A 14,773-nucleotide genomic window follows, 5' to 3' on the forward strand; every position below is an offset into this window, starting at 1 on the left:
CACATTGGGTGCGGGTTCAAACCTGGCCACGAGCATGGAATTTGCTTACTGGACCTTGGTGACAACATGCAGTCGACAACGCTCATGCAGCTTTTGGTACAATCTAACACTTGATGAAGGCCACTTCTCTTCCACAAATATCTTGTGCTAATCTGTATGTCACACCTGGGAAAGCTCATTAGTGATTAACATTCCACAGGTCAGCAGTACAAGCAAAAAATTTCTTGAGCCTGGCATTCAACAACAACAAAATAAACAATAAATGTATTTTTAAAAATTCCAACCTGTGGGAGCCCCTCTTCCTCCTCGTCTGAGTCTTCGCTGGGTGTCAGTGACCCGGGCCGTGCCACTTCCTGGAAGATATGGAAGCGAAGAGTAGCCTCCCAGTACCGCACCCATTCCCGCAGCTGCAGAGTAGAGTCTCGGGGCACCTGCCCAGGGCTGGGGACAGGTGGACGGTAAAGCCGTAAGCTGTGGGTACCAGTATTTACCTGAGGAAAGCTGGGGTCATATGATAAACGGGAGCGGTCAGTCAGAGAACCTGTCAACCAATTAGAAGAATTTATAGAGTATACGTCCAATAAATTTAATCGGATCACCTTTCCTCAAAGTTAATCAACAAAGGACTTTTTAATACATGTGTATATACTGACAATTCAACTGATATTGAACGCAATCCTTTGACATAAGTTTGGCGAAGCGAACGCTGGACTTAGCCTTGGGTTAAGGACCATTCCATTCAATTCTGGACTTTTTTTTAACTAGAACGAATGGATAGAACGGAAATAGAAAGTATTTTCCACTTGTCTGTAGCTGGGGAATTTGCATATTTTGCCATGAGGACAAATTCTGATTATCTATTTATTTGACAATTTCTAATGTTTAAATCAAAGCTATTAGTAGACAGCATTTCTGTGGTTCAAGCTATTTTTCTGGTAGTGATAATCTCATTTCTGGTTGAACACATTTTGTCTTCATTCATTTCAATATCGAAAGGTGTTACTCTAATGTCTCTCTGATTATTTGCACCAGGAGATATGATCAATTCCAGCGTTGATAAAACCTTGATACTAATTATATCCATCTGTGTACCTGGACGAGCCAAAATGTAAAATGAAACTGCACAAAAAGAGCACAGAGCCAAATGCTTAAAATTTGCCATCCATACATGTGCCATTCACTTTCATAAACATAATACATTAAGTTCAGACCACGCAGCGAAAAGAATTATTGGATACTGGTGGTTTTGCATTGTACATTTGATCAACTGCTCATAGTCTCCAACCAAAAGAATACAATGTTGCACAGCTCTTTCCATGTACCTGCTATAATCTGCAAAGACTAGTTTCATGCAGTCTTGTATAAAGCCCCATCAGATGGGTGTACATATACTGTGTCTTCTTGTCGCTGGGCGAGTCCATGGTGCAAAAATGCGGTTGCCACTGAAGTATCATGCCAAAGACACCAGACATGATAGCCCACCCTGTCACACTTTACTGACACCAGGCCCACTAGTCCTGTTTCCTTGCTCTCACCTATGTTAGAGAAAGTGTCTCCCAGTTTCTAACCATTTGGGCACCGAGATGGTCCCAAATTATTTTGTTCACAACCACAAGAAAACCTCTTGTCACAGTGAAAGAAAATTTGCAAATTAATAATTCTGATATCAAAGTGCTCTAGATAACATTTTAAACAGTTATTAGAGTCGACCTACATTTGTTTTTATTTTCACTGGTTAGCCAAACACTCATTTGAATAACAATCAAAACTCGAAAAACTACAAATCTTTTTATGATTGACCACTTTAGGTGGATGTGCAACACAGTTTTGCCGTGAATAATAATAATAATAATAATAATAATAATAATACTCCTAACAGATACAATAGAGCTTCCAGCCAAAGGCTTGAACCCCTTAAAATACATTTTACTTTTACATATATACATACAAATAACATGTACCAGTAGCGTGAATATCTACAAGTATATAGAAGAAAATGCTGATGGCATCTGTAATGCCTGCTAGCCATATGTGGGAAGGTCTGTCAGCAACCTGCAGATGGTTGTAGGTTTCCACCGGGCTCTGCCTGGTTTCCTCCCACCTTAATGCTGGCCACTGTCATATAAGTGAAATATTCTTGAGTGTGGCGTAAAACACCAATCAAATAAATAATGCCTGGTGTGTTTACCTGGTTTGTTGGTGGTGACCAGTGGCATGGCCGCCCAGGCCACCAATGTTTCCCCTGTTGCCTTGTCGTCATCAAATTGAGAAGCCCTTGTGTTGTCATGGTAATCCTCATGGATGAGGTAGAAGCGAGCGATCAAGACAACATCTCCCTTCAGGTCTGCGTCAGCAAACGTAGCCTCCTGCTGGCCGAACACATGGTAACGGTGCTTAAAGTCAGAGCGGACGGCGGTGGTGCCGCAAGTGACTGGGCTGGTGCTGGAGTGCACCACCTGGAGAGAGATATACGACAGGTTTACCTCCATTCAGTATGTTTATGTACAGGTGAAACATCATTAAAGAAAATGACAACAACAATCACAACTATTATTCTGATGAAAAGTTTTGTGAATAAACAAATGCATATCCCAGGAGGAAAACCTACCTTCATACCAGCTAAATTATCACCCTTTTACCTCATAGTTTAATTGTTATTTTTGGTCCTGAAAATTACATTTTTCCAGTTGGATGTCATCCTACCTTCCAAACAAATTTCAAACCTTTTCTAAGATAAACAGACTTATCATAATAAGGCAATGTGTGCAATTTAACTACGGATGAAGTCATTTATGTTTCATCCTGACCTCACCTTGCCAGAGGAGGCGTGGTAAGCTGTCAATCTAACCTTGCCCCGCCCTGATTCTGCCCCCTTCACTCGATCCACCTGGAAACCAATTGTTCTGCCTGAACTGGAAGGCCTGTCAGGGCTGCTGCCATGGAAACAGAAATATAAATCTGGGTGAGGGATAAATAATGAAAACAAAAACTGGCACAATATTGATTTGAACTTACATGTTCCACTTGTGACATGGGTAGCACATGCCAGTGACACTAGATGCTGAGCTGAACGTCCACTTGTGACATGGGTAGCACATGGCAGTGACACCAGATACTGAGACAAACATCCACTTGTAACATGGGTAGCAGATGGTAGTGACACCAGATACTCAGACAGCGTCCACTTGTGACATGGGTAGCACATGGTAGTGACACCAGATACTGAGATGAATGTCCACCTGTGACAGGGGTACACACGGTAGTGACACCAGATACTGAGACAGCATCCACTTGTGACGTGGGTAGCATATTCTAGTGACATCAGACACTGAGATAAACGTCCACCTGTGACAGGGGTACACATGGTAGTGACACCAGACACCGAGATGAATGTCCACTTGTGATATGGTATCATCGCTGAATAAGCCTCTGTTGTTTATTCTATGGTAACTGACATTTTGATTGGGTAGCACGGCTATATTAAAATGACAGGCTATTAAATGAATTACACTGCTTTGAATAAAGGCAGATATTATCAAGTGATAATACAATATTGCAGGTTTTTTTAGCACCCTAAATGTGATTTACATTTGATTGAGACTATTAACTTATACATGATGGGTATCAGGTTGGTTTGTTTGTTTATTTATTTATTTGGTTTGTATTTTATGCCGTACTCAAGAATATTTCACTTATGCAACGGCAGCCAGCATTGTGGATGGAAGAAACCACTAGGAGAGCCAGGGGGAATTACTAGACAAAAGATCATCAAACACTGTCCAGGAAAATATTTTTTTCTTCAACAAAGAAAAATACATGTGAAACATAAGATTCTATGGTGGCCTTTTCTGACCATATGTTGTGTTACCAGATTTGCCACTTCTAAATACACACAGCTATATTTGCATTCAAAGAGAGTTTGAATGCATTTGCTAAATGAACATAGAAACAAACTATGGATCTGAGGCCTCAACAAACCACCATGATGGGAATGTAAATCATTTAACACAGTCGGAAAACTTACAAAAAATGCTTCATTAGCATTATGGTTTCCTCTCACCATAATGCTATCTGTCGTCGTATGAGTGAAATATTCTGAAGTATGACAGAAAACACCGATCAAATAAATAAATGTTTTCATACTAAACATATTTCCATGCTATACCAGACACTTCCCCTCACTAGACATTCCCCCATGTCCTACAAGCCAGTCCATCACTAGACATTTATCCATGCAATACCAGACACTTCCGCCCCCCACGCAATGCAAGACACTTTCTCCACTATGTCTTTTTGACAACCAACACTTTAAAACCAGAGAATAAAACAAAGACAATTATACAAACATAAAAAGTATAATTATTTATTTCAGATTATTACAAAGTTTATAAACAAAAAAATTCATGTAAAATTGTCACAGCCAAATATCTGCAAAGTAATGCCATTGTATTCACTTTAATATACAATGTATGTACATGCTGAAAACACCACTGACTACTTTTATAAACCTAATATAAATATTAAACAAATATGGCACCAAAGCTAAATGTGATGTCACAGCCAGGGTGACTTGCCTAATTCACTGACTTTAATACTGGTGACATTTCAGGCCCAAAAGTCATGTATGATATGTGCACATTTATAGCAGAACACTCTCAGCTGACACAACCTGCGGATGGTCGTGGGTTTCCCCCGGGCTCTGCCTGGTTTCCACCCACCATAATGCTGGCCGCCGTTGTATAAGTGAAATATTCTTGAGTACGGCGTAAAACACCAATCAAAAAAAAAAAAAAAAAAAAAATCTCCGCTGACACTCATATATAAAGTTTGGTTCTTTTTTATAATGGAAATTTGCATATCCTGTGTTGACAAACTAATTAACAATTATCTGTGTATTACATTTCATACAGCAGGGTTATAATACATGTCCTTAGTCTCCACAGGGTTATAATGGAAGAAATGCAATAATATGTGAGTTTTGAATACCTTCTACAACATTTAATACATCTACACAGAAGAAATAGCACTAACACGTTTTGGTTATAAAAATACAGTTTACACAGATGAAAATGAGTCAAAGTTAGAAAAATGATTCCTTGACAAAAGCAACCACACAAACAAGACAGTTCTTAAATTTTACAGCTGCCATTTAAGAATATTACCTTTTGCACCCAACAAAAGCCAAAATCAAAAACAAGACTAATTGCAAAAACTGAATACATATGATGCCTGATTACTATCTAGTTGCAAAAATGTATAAATATACCTGATATTAATGCTTGCTTCAAATAATGCTTAGAACATGAGGTTCTGTAGAAGATATTGAAAATGTGAACAAAAATTGCACCTTCTATTCACTGAGGATCCATTGACAATACTAAAAATGTTCACAATCTGATCAACCCTCAGCAGTGGTTCCAGATAAGACAATGCAATCATGGGCAATCTGACCTAGAATCAGCAGAGATTCCCAGGATATGGCACAAAATTATGAACAATCAGGTCATGAACCATCAGCAAAAGTTCTCTCTAAGATACTGCAATTATGAACAATCTGACCAAGAATTAGCACAGGTTCCACAAAAGTTACTGCAACTGTGAACAATCAGACTCTAAATTAGCAAAGGTTCCGCAAAAGATGCTGCAAGTGGGAACAATCAAATCAGCTCTCAGCAAATTTAATGCAATCATGAGTAATCTACCCAACCCCTACCACAGATTCTGCTGAAAATAATACAGTTGACTTGTGAATAATCTGACCAAGACTACAAGGTACTGTAATCACGAACCATCAGACCAGGAAACCTCAGTAGAGGTTCTGCAGAACATATTGCAGTTGTGAACAATTTGACCAAGAGACAGCAGGAGGTTCCCAGGAGGTACTGTAATCATGAACCATCAAACCAGGAAACCTCAGTAGGGGTTCTGCAGAACATATTTCAGTTGTGAACAATTTGACCAAGACACAGCAGGTGGTTCCCACAAGGTACTGTAATCATGAATCATTAGACCATGAACCCTCAGTAGAGGTTCTGTAGAACATATTGCAGTTGTGAACAATTTGACCAAGACACAGCAGGGGGTTCCCAGGAGGTACTGTAATCATGAACCATTAGACCATGAACCCTCAGTAGAGTTTCTGCAGAACATATTGTAGTTGTGAACAATTTGACCAAGACACAGCAGGGGGTTCCCAGGAGGTAATGTAAGCACGAACAGTCAGACCATGAACCCTCAGTAGAGGTTTCTTAGAACATATTGCAGTTGTGAACAATTTGACCAAGAAGCAGCAGGGGTTCCCAGGAGGTAATGTAAGCACGAACAGTCAGACCATGAGCCCTCAATAGAGGTTTCTTAGAACATATTGCAGTTGTGAACAATTTGACCAAGAAGCAGCAGGGGTTCCCAGGAGGTAATGTAAGCACGAACAGTCAGACCATGAGCCCTCAGTAGAGGTTTCTTAGAACATATTGCAGTTGTGAACAATTTGACCAAGACACAGCAGGGGGTTCCCAGGAGGTATTATAATCATGAACCATTAGACCAGGAAACCTCAGTAGAGGTTCCGTAGAAGATACCGATCAATGAACAATCTGACACAGACACAGGAGAGGTTCTCTAGAAAATACTACCGACATACCCAGTAGGTAGTGCATTAATTCTGCTTATTTCAGGACACTCTTAATCAAATATCCCCACCATAAAACTTCTTTGCTTGAAGAAATCAAAAAGAAAAAAAAAAGCCACAAGTATGGCACCACTGTGCACTATCTTTCACTGTACAATTTTTTATCAGGGTTATTATGCCAAGAGTGAAACACTGTACACGTAGTTTAATTAATTTAGTCAGTATGAGTTATCTGTCAGTGCTGAGTGAGCTGTCCTTGTTTTAACTCACTCAGGCATATACTGCTTTGTGTCGCCTGAAATAAAATATTAGTGTCAATATTACAGAGTTATTAGTATTACAACTGCAAGGGTTACAAGACTTAAACATATGATAAATAAATATACACACAGACGAGGAGTTCATCAGAAATACAATGAACAAGCATCGGGGATAAAAATGAGGATACGTTGTTTTGATCTTTTAACTTCACCCAACAATATGGCGATACAACATGTAGACCTGACATTTTGTGGCACTGGCAAAGACTGATTTTGACTGGATGTGTCTGAGGAGTGAGCTTTTTTTTTGAATGAATGATTATGCTTTAGTGCCATGTTGGCAATACTTTTGCAACCTCCTGACGACTATTTTAAATCCAGAATCAGTATATGGTTTCCCTATCTGACCGGAGTTTGATGTTAAATCATTACATAGTGAACAAAGATCTCACTACTGATGTTTTGTACTTTAGGTCATGTTGGATCTGTAACAAAAGAATTTTCAAATATCTCTCGTGGAGTGTGAATTTTATTATGTGCAATGAACTATGAAATTCTTTGGATAAATTTCCAACATGGCTGCCAGTGTGTAAGTCATCCAAAAAAGACGAGTGTAAAGTTCAGCTGGTTAAATACAGATGTTGGCAGGAAAAGTGTCAGTGAGTGTTAAGTTTATCTTACCTCTGTGGACGAGGGATGGCCTCTGTACCTGGGCTGCTTGGGGGCGTGGCTGAAGGCGGGGGTGGGGGTGTACTCACTTTGCTTACAGACTGCCAGTTCTGAAAAACAAGTGTGAGCATTAATTTTAGCTGCGTATTAATTTATTGCTGTGTGCAGAGGGAAGAAAAAGCTTGAAACGGTGTGATTAAGCTCAGTGATGCATCAATTTAACTAATGAGGACCAAAACATTCCTTTCTGTTTAGTGGTTCTAAATACCATATAAATTAAATGACATCTCTCTTAAATTTAGGAGTTCCATATGCCCTGTTGAATTTTGGAAGTTTTGTTGGCTGCGAAGACTGGTCCGAATATCAACATAGTCACAGCCAAGATTTCTCGGCTATAGAGATTTATTCAAGAACTTTATGAACTGATATTTCATGCTATGCTCAAGAATATTACACTTCTGTGATTGCAGTCAGGTGAAAGAGTGTCGGTAATCTGGGCAGAGGTCAGGTGAAAACTACCACACCCCACTAGGTATCAGAAATAAAGGTGACACCATACCACTGGAGCTGGTCTGTAGGAAGGGGCATACTGGAGACCCACAGGAGCCCTAGACTCGGTCAGCACATCACGCGCATGAGCAATTCGATAATACAACTGAGCATCCCCAAACTGTAAACACAATGATAAGAACAATAGTAATTTATATATGTACTTTTCGCTTTGAAGCATGGTTTATTGTTATATGACCGAGTGAATATAACAGTAGGCCTACTGCTTTCATGTAAGAAGGATTTCTTGTTACCCTTCCACAACATTTTTGCATGTGGAAGAGCAACCTTCAGTGCAATTTATGCACATTTATGATTTGATTTTGGAGACAAAACTACACTTCTTGGATTGGCCAGTTTAAGGGCTTCACAAAAAGTATATTTCTAGTCTACACAAAACAATGCCTTCAGAATGTACCCCAATAAACACTGTGCAAACATGCAAAAGGGTTGAAGAAGTACAATATGTGCATGTACATAAAGCTGAATTTACATCCAAAAATTGCTTTTGTTTCTGCAATCTTACTGAAAAGTAACTGACATTACCTTAGGCAATGCTTCCCCAAGGTAGTGATTACCTGAGGCAATGCTTCCCCAAGGCAGTGATTACCTGAGGCAGATTACCTGACTTCTCAATGCTGAGAGCCAAGCGAGATAACAAGTACCATTTTTAAAGTCTTTATGACCTGACTTGGGTTTGATCTCAGGTCTCCCTCCTTCAAGGCAGATCAACACTCTAACCATTAGGCCACCAAAGCAGTCCCCTAAATAGTGTTTACCCTAAGGTGATATTACCAAAGGCATTCACTACCTACACGTAGGGTAGTGCTTATAACTCATAACTCTAGACAGTGCATATTCCAGGCAGCCCTAGAAAATACTTCTCCAAGATCGTGGTTACATTTTAATTTGGTTTACTTGATTCATGTTCAAGAATATTTCACTTATACGATGGCAGCCAGCATTATGGTGGGTGGATACTGGGCAGAGCCGGGGGCAAACCCACGACCATCTGCAGGTTGCCGCCAGACCATTCCACTTACGGCCTTGGTTACATTTGCCTAGGCCAAGCTTTACACACTATATAGCTTAGTGCTAACCCAAGATCAAGCTTAAGGTAACCTGTACATATACTAACCCTGGGCAGTGTTTCCATGTCTCTGAAGGACAGCAGAGGGCTGATGGGCAGAACTCTGAACTGGATATGAAAACGGCCTGTAGTCAGCTGACCATAGTCATTGAACACACTAATCTTCGTCCAAGCTTGCGGCACCAGACTATTACGTTCAGAGGTCACAGCGGACGGCGAGGTCAGCTGCAGTTCCACCACTATTCCAAGGTCACCTTGAACATGACATCTGTACCAAGGACAGAATGTTTGCAATTTGATTGACACATGCTTATGTTGATTTGCCTTAAGTTAAGATCACATGCAAATGCAATATGCCTGACTGCGAGGACATGTCAACAAATGTTATTTGGTTGTAATCATACACATATTCTAATTTCACACAGAGCGAATAATGAACAAAAAACACTGTTCTGCACAAAAGAGTATAATATCCAAGCTCCTGGTTTGTGCATTTGGCCACTCCATCAGATTTGTGAATTTGAGAGTATTTCGTCAAGGATTGTCACTGCTTATTAGATGTCAAACAGACTGTTTTTTGAATGAATGACAATGGGTTTAAACCTCATCACCTATTTCTTAAATGAATGACAATGGTTTTAGGCCTCATCAGCTGTTTCTTAGATGAATGACAATGGTTTTAGGTCTCTTTGGCCAATTCTTAAATGAATGACAATGGTTTTAGGCCTTGCAGCAGTTTCATGAATAAATGACCTTGCTCTTAGGCCTCATCTGTTGTCTCTTTTTCTGAATGACCTTGCTTTTAGGTCTCTTTGACCATTTCTTAAAAAAAAAACCTAATCCGCTATTTCTTGAATGAATGACAATGATTTAAGGCCTAATCAGGTGTTTCTTATAGTGAATGACATTGGTTTTAAAATCTCATTAAATGTTACTTGAATGAATGGCAATAGTTTCACGCTTTACCAGCTGTTTCATGAATGAGTGACATTGGATTTAGGTCTCAATTCTTAAAGGAGAAGAAAACATAAAAGTGATGCCAAAAGCAGATGACAGAGCATCTTTTATTAGCAAATTAGCAAAAATGGTTGTTAATATTTTTTCGATTTTTTCTTTCAGAAGAAAAGGGTGTTTGTAATTTTGTATGATGGGTATTTTGGACCCTTCTCCTCATATGACAACAGTAAGAGTCACAGCAGTAAGAGTCACAGCAGTAAGAGTCACAGCAGTAAGAGTCACAGCAGAAATGTACCACATGAACATAAAATTACCACCTCAGTATTCATGAGCACTAATCAGACTTACCGTGGGACGGGCTGTTTAGCTCCCACCACAGCCCCACAGTTACCATAGTGATGATCTCTGTACAGAGAGCTGACCTCCACATCCACGGGGGGTAAGATGGCTGCATCCCCTACCCTGGCCTGTGAATCATACAGACCCACCACCAGACGGGCAGCCAAGGACCTCGGCAACAGTCCCGTGACAAAGTCGTAGAAGATCACGAAACCCCGGCTACAACAGAAAAGTACACACAATTTATACAAGTTACTTAAATCTCCCTCAAATTTTTTAAAACGATTTGTTTGGAATTTACGTTGTTATTATATTTATTTATTTATTTAATTGGTGATTTACGACGTACTCAAGAGTATTTCATTTGTACGATGGTGGCCAGCATTAAGGTGGGTGGAAACCGGGCAGAGTCTGGGAGAAACCCATGACCATTCCCAAGTTGCTGTGTGATGTGTTCTACTGTCATCTGGACCTTCTGTGAAGACATAGCTTGTCCTCAAGTCTCCCATTAACCCACAACTGACTAACGCAGTGTGAATTATCTATTCCTCTGGGAACCCAGTGAGTATAAAGCATGTCACAGTGTTTCTTATCGCACACCAGAGTAACTCTCCTCTAAACAACAAGTTGGAGTTACAGCACAAATTTTCTTCACAAACATGTCAGAATCACACCTTACTCCTGACTCATTTCTCTTTCAATTTCACTCTTAAAGTCGCAGCAAGGGAAATGAGTATAAATTAACATAATGCATGCTCCGTTTATAAGGATCTTAGAAGAGTGCAGAATTTTCCTGTGCCCCCGTCAATCTTTGGAAATACTCAGGAAATATCCAAACCAAATCAATCAAACAAATCTCTTTTTCGCAATTTCACACACAAAGACAGTTTCTTTATGATGAAGTTTGCCCACTGTGCCAGACAGGGAATAGCTCACATATTAACTAACGCTCACATTCAAATTTGCATCCCTTTATTTACAAAAAAAATTAGCTTACAAAGTTACTACTAAGCTACATGTAATACTTGCAACTGAATTTTTCTTAAATTACAAAGTCTTTTTTTGATATCTAGCCACTGCAAAACTATCATGTTAAAATATATTGATTTCAATACTCTACAATGTATATGTGTGACACCATACATTTAAGATCCAAAAAAAGCTACGATAATCTGCGTAACTGTAGGAGATTGTTACAAAGTCGTAAGGATATTGCCATTTAAGTCCAGATTGCATATCAAGTATAAAATACATCAGAGCTGGCACCACAGACATGTAGGGACTCAGTACTGCATTTACATATGTGTGTACACAACCTAACAACATAGACTTTCAAAACAACTGGCTTGTTCAGCTAAAGTAGTGCACTGGCCCTTGGTGAACAAGGTTTCAGGTTCAAATCCTGCTATTGCTTTGGATTTTGCTGCAAACCTAGATGTCTGACATGCACCTGGCAAAGAGTAAATGTCAGGTTACTGTTCTTGTTCAACTATAAACCTGACTGTCACTGCATACTGCATGAATGAAAAGTTCTTCAACACTCAAATGTTGCTAATTTCAATGATGAAAACCATACATAATTTTTCTACATCCGAGTCAATCAATGTCCCCTATTCTCTCCCTTATTGAGATGTACATATAGATCTGCAAGAATGACTACAAAAGACACATCTTCATGTGTACGCATTAAATGGTTAAAACTCACTGACTCCATATAAATATTCTGTAAAAGCAGACAAGCATTCCTGAAGTATTGCTTCCCCAATACATGAAACCTGGCTAATCACATTATTAAAGCCTATCACATTATTAAAGAGCTGAGTGAAAGTCTATGACATAACAAAAACAACCATAATTTTCATGAAATTGGGTATAATGCCCAAAAATTTGAACGTGTCTTGATGAAGCCGGTACAATGTTTCAATTCAGGATTACTTTAGTCAGCTATGGTACAAGTAAGCCAATCAGACAATACAAAATAGCTGCACCAACTTTTGCCTTGTCAAACCATGTTTGGCAATGTTATTTTGTACAACAAGTGCATTATCAACTTTCTGGTCTATATTTCATGGTAACCAGTCACTGGTCAAATTTATGAGCTCACAACTAACACTGACACTAAAGTGAAATTGTTCACTCAACCATAGCTGGGAAAACATTCATAAATATCTGCTACCGTGGACACAAAACTGTTGTATGCTTTGAACAACTGTAGTAACCTACAGGTGTGATGGCCTACGCAAAACAACCATAGTAAGAACATCTGGTCAAAAGAAAAAATGTCCAGTGTGCAAATGGTTACTACGGAATGTATTACAAACTGCACCTAGAGTCTACCAGAAACCATTACTGATATAAGCCAAAGCGGCACACAAATGTATCTAGCGTAATTGGTGCAAGATACGAGAAAAAATTGTTTTCGGCAAGAAAACATGTATATTGCAAATCAGGCTTGTTCCCTTCAAAATACAAATAATTACACCTGAAAATGTTCAAAAAAAGTCATAAACTTGTTGCAGGAATAGTACTGACAAAAACACAGAGGTATCAATTTTTTGAAATGACACTGTTCACTCCAGCATGGGTGTGAAGACTTCTGCAAACATGGACATGAAATAACAAGGGGAAACTACTGTATGTCATTAATGACCACAGTAAATCAAAAACTGCACACAGAAAACGGTATCCTTTGTAAATATGAACACTATGGATTTTTATTTCGCAAATGCTGGGTCCACCAGGTATCAAATCACCCAAAAGTCATATTAAAGTCAAAAAAGTTGCTTGCAGGGACAGTATTTACAAAGCCGGGATGAAAAAATTGAAACCTTACACGTGGCTTTGCTACAACCATAATATAAACGTCATGAGCTTTAGTTTTAGCTTAACAGATTTATCAGTTTAGTTTCTGAATCATCATATATAATTAACAAACAATTACTATCTCATGCCTAAAAATTTTTTTTAAAAATGATGTTCCGAACAAAAAAAAAAGAAAAAGAAAAGAACAAACAGAAATTTTTCATCAAAAGCAATAAAATATTAATGTTATATATTTTATACAGTAAAATATTAAATTTATGTTCCTAGACAGTGTTAAATTTGTTTTAAGATTATAAGTATCCTATAGATGCATGGATAATTTGAGTGCATATGTAAAGCTGTGGATTTTCATTCCTTTCACTCAGTGGTGCGCATCATATTTGCTTGTTTCCATAGCAACATCAGGTAAAGTCACCATCCTGGGTAAGGGTGTCCATAGTAATCACTGTAACAGAGCAGGAATGGAGGCCAATAAGAGGGGCGTAACAAATTAGTCTTACTTATGTAATTTTAAACTGATGGTTTGATCTTCCTAATTCTCCACGGGTAAAAGTTACATGTAATACTGTGCAGGTATTCTGAAGGTGTGTTCTGGGAGTTAACAATGTGCTGCATGTGACCTGTATTTATAATTTAAACACAGAGGAGAGGAGATCAGCAGCTATGAAGCAGCTACATGTATGAATGGAGAAACTAAAATGCATTTCTAAATTTCAGAAAATAGAAAAAATTTGTTTTTTAAGGAATCAATCATACATGTAAATTTAGCGATGACTGTGTGTCCAGGATTTTTATGTGACAGTTACAGGCCTTTCAGAGGATGCCATTACCATTAATAATACATACAAATGAAGATATATGAACAGTCGCAATTGTCATCTTTATTGATGCAGGCCAACTATTTACACTGTACATTTTAAATGTCCCTGTATATCATCTTTCACGTGTGAAAATTTCCTGCCTGTATTTAATGCCTGTCATAGCAACAGTAGCTGTTGTCAGGCTATTAAAGGATACATGAAAAGGTATTACAAACAATCAGGGGCCACTTGCACAAAACTTCGTACATTCAATTTTTGGTAACTTTTTTCGTAAATGACGTCACCTTATGGCACTATAACCCACACGTCTTTTAGGAAAAAAGTTATGAGAAATATGACTTGCGAAATTTTATGAATGTGGCTCCAGAAAAATGTATGGTTTTGAGGGAAATGAAGAAAGATATGGCAAAAACACAAATTTTAATTTCTGAGGCATGTTTTATATTTCCTTATAGTTCCTCTAGTTTATGCATATGACATCATTTATAACCATACTGGGAATTCAAGACCATATTAGCACACCCAATTCAACTCTGCGAACAACAATGTTGTTTTGATAGCTATTGCTGTTGAAAACACCACAACAGGCTACTTATATTTCCAGGCTGACCTCTGGGGCCTTAAGAAAAAGTAATTT

The 14,773-nt window shown here is 38.6% G+C and overlaps 1 protein-coding gene across 1 annotated transcript in view; it reads right to left on the reverse strand.

The window, feature by feature from the left end:
- LOC135470637 (uncharacterized) overlaps positions 1–14,773 on the reverse strand; it is a 46,565-nt gene that overhangs the window by 18,986 nt on the left and 12,806 nt on the right. The window contains exons 10-18 of the mRNA XM_064749673.1: positions 13,731–13,760; positions 10,502–10,711; positions 9,245–9,464; positions 8,117–8,227; positions 7,570–7,667; positions 3,127–3,239; positions 2,813–2,958; positions 2,189–2,456; positions 285–541 (exon numbers count right to left, since the gene is read on the reverse strand). Coding sequence (XP_064605743.1) covers positions 285–541; positions 2,189–2,456; positions 2,813–2,958; positions 3,127–3,239; positions 7,570–7,667; positions 8,117–8,227; positions 9,245–9,464; positions 10,502–10,711; positions 13,731–13,760 — 1,453 coding nt within the window. The remainder of the gene's footprint in view (positions 1–284; positions 542–2,188; positions 2,457–2,812; positions 2,959–3,126; positions 3,240–7,569; positions 7,668–8,116; positions 8,228–9,244; positions 9,465–10,501; positions 10,712–13,730; positions 13,761–14,773) is intronic.

This window comes from Liolophura sinensis, chromosome 7 (genome assembly GCF_032854445.1).
Source record: "Liolophura sinensis isolate JHLJ2023 chromosome 7, CUHK_Ljap_v2, whole genome shotgun sequence".
NCBI lineage: Eukaryota > Metazoa > Mollusca > Polyplacophora > Chitonida > Chitonidae > Liolophura > Liolophura sinensis.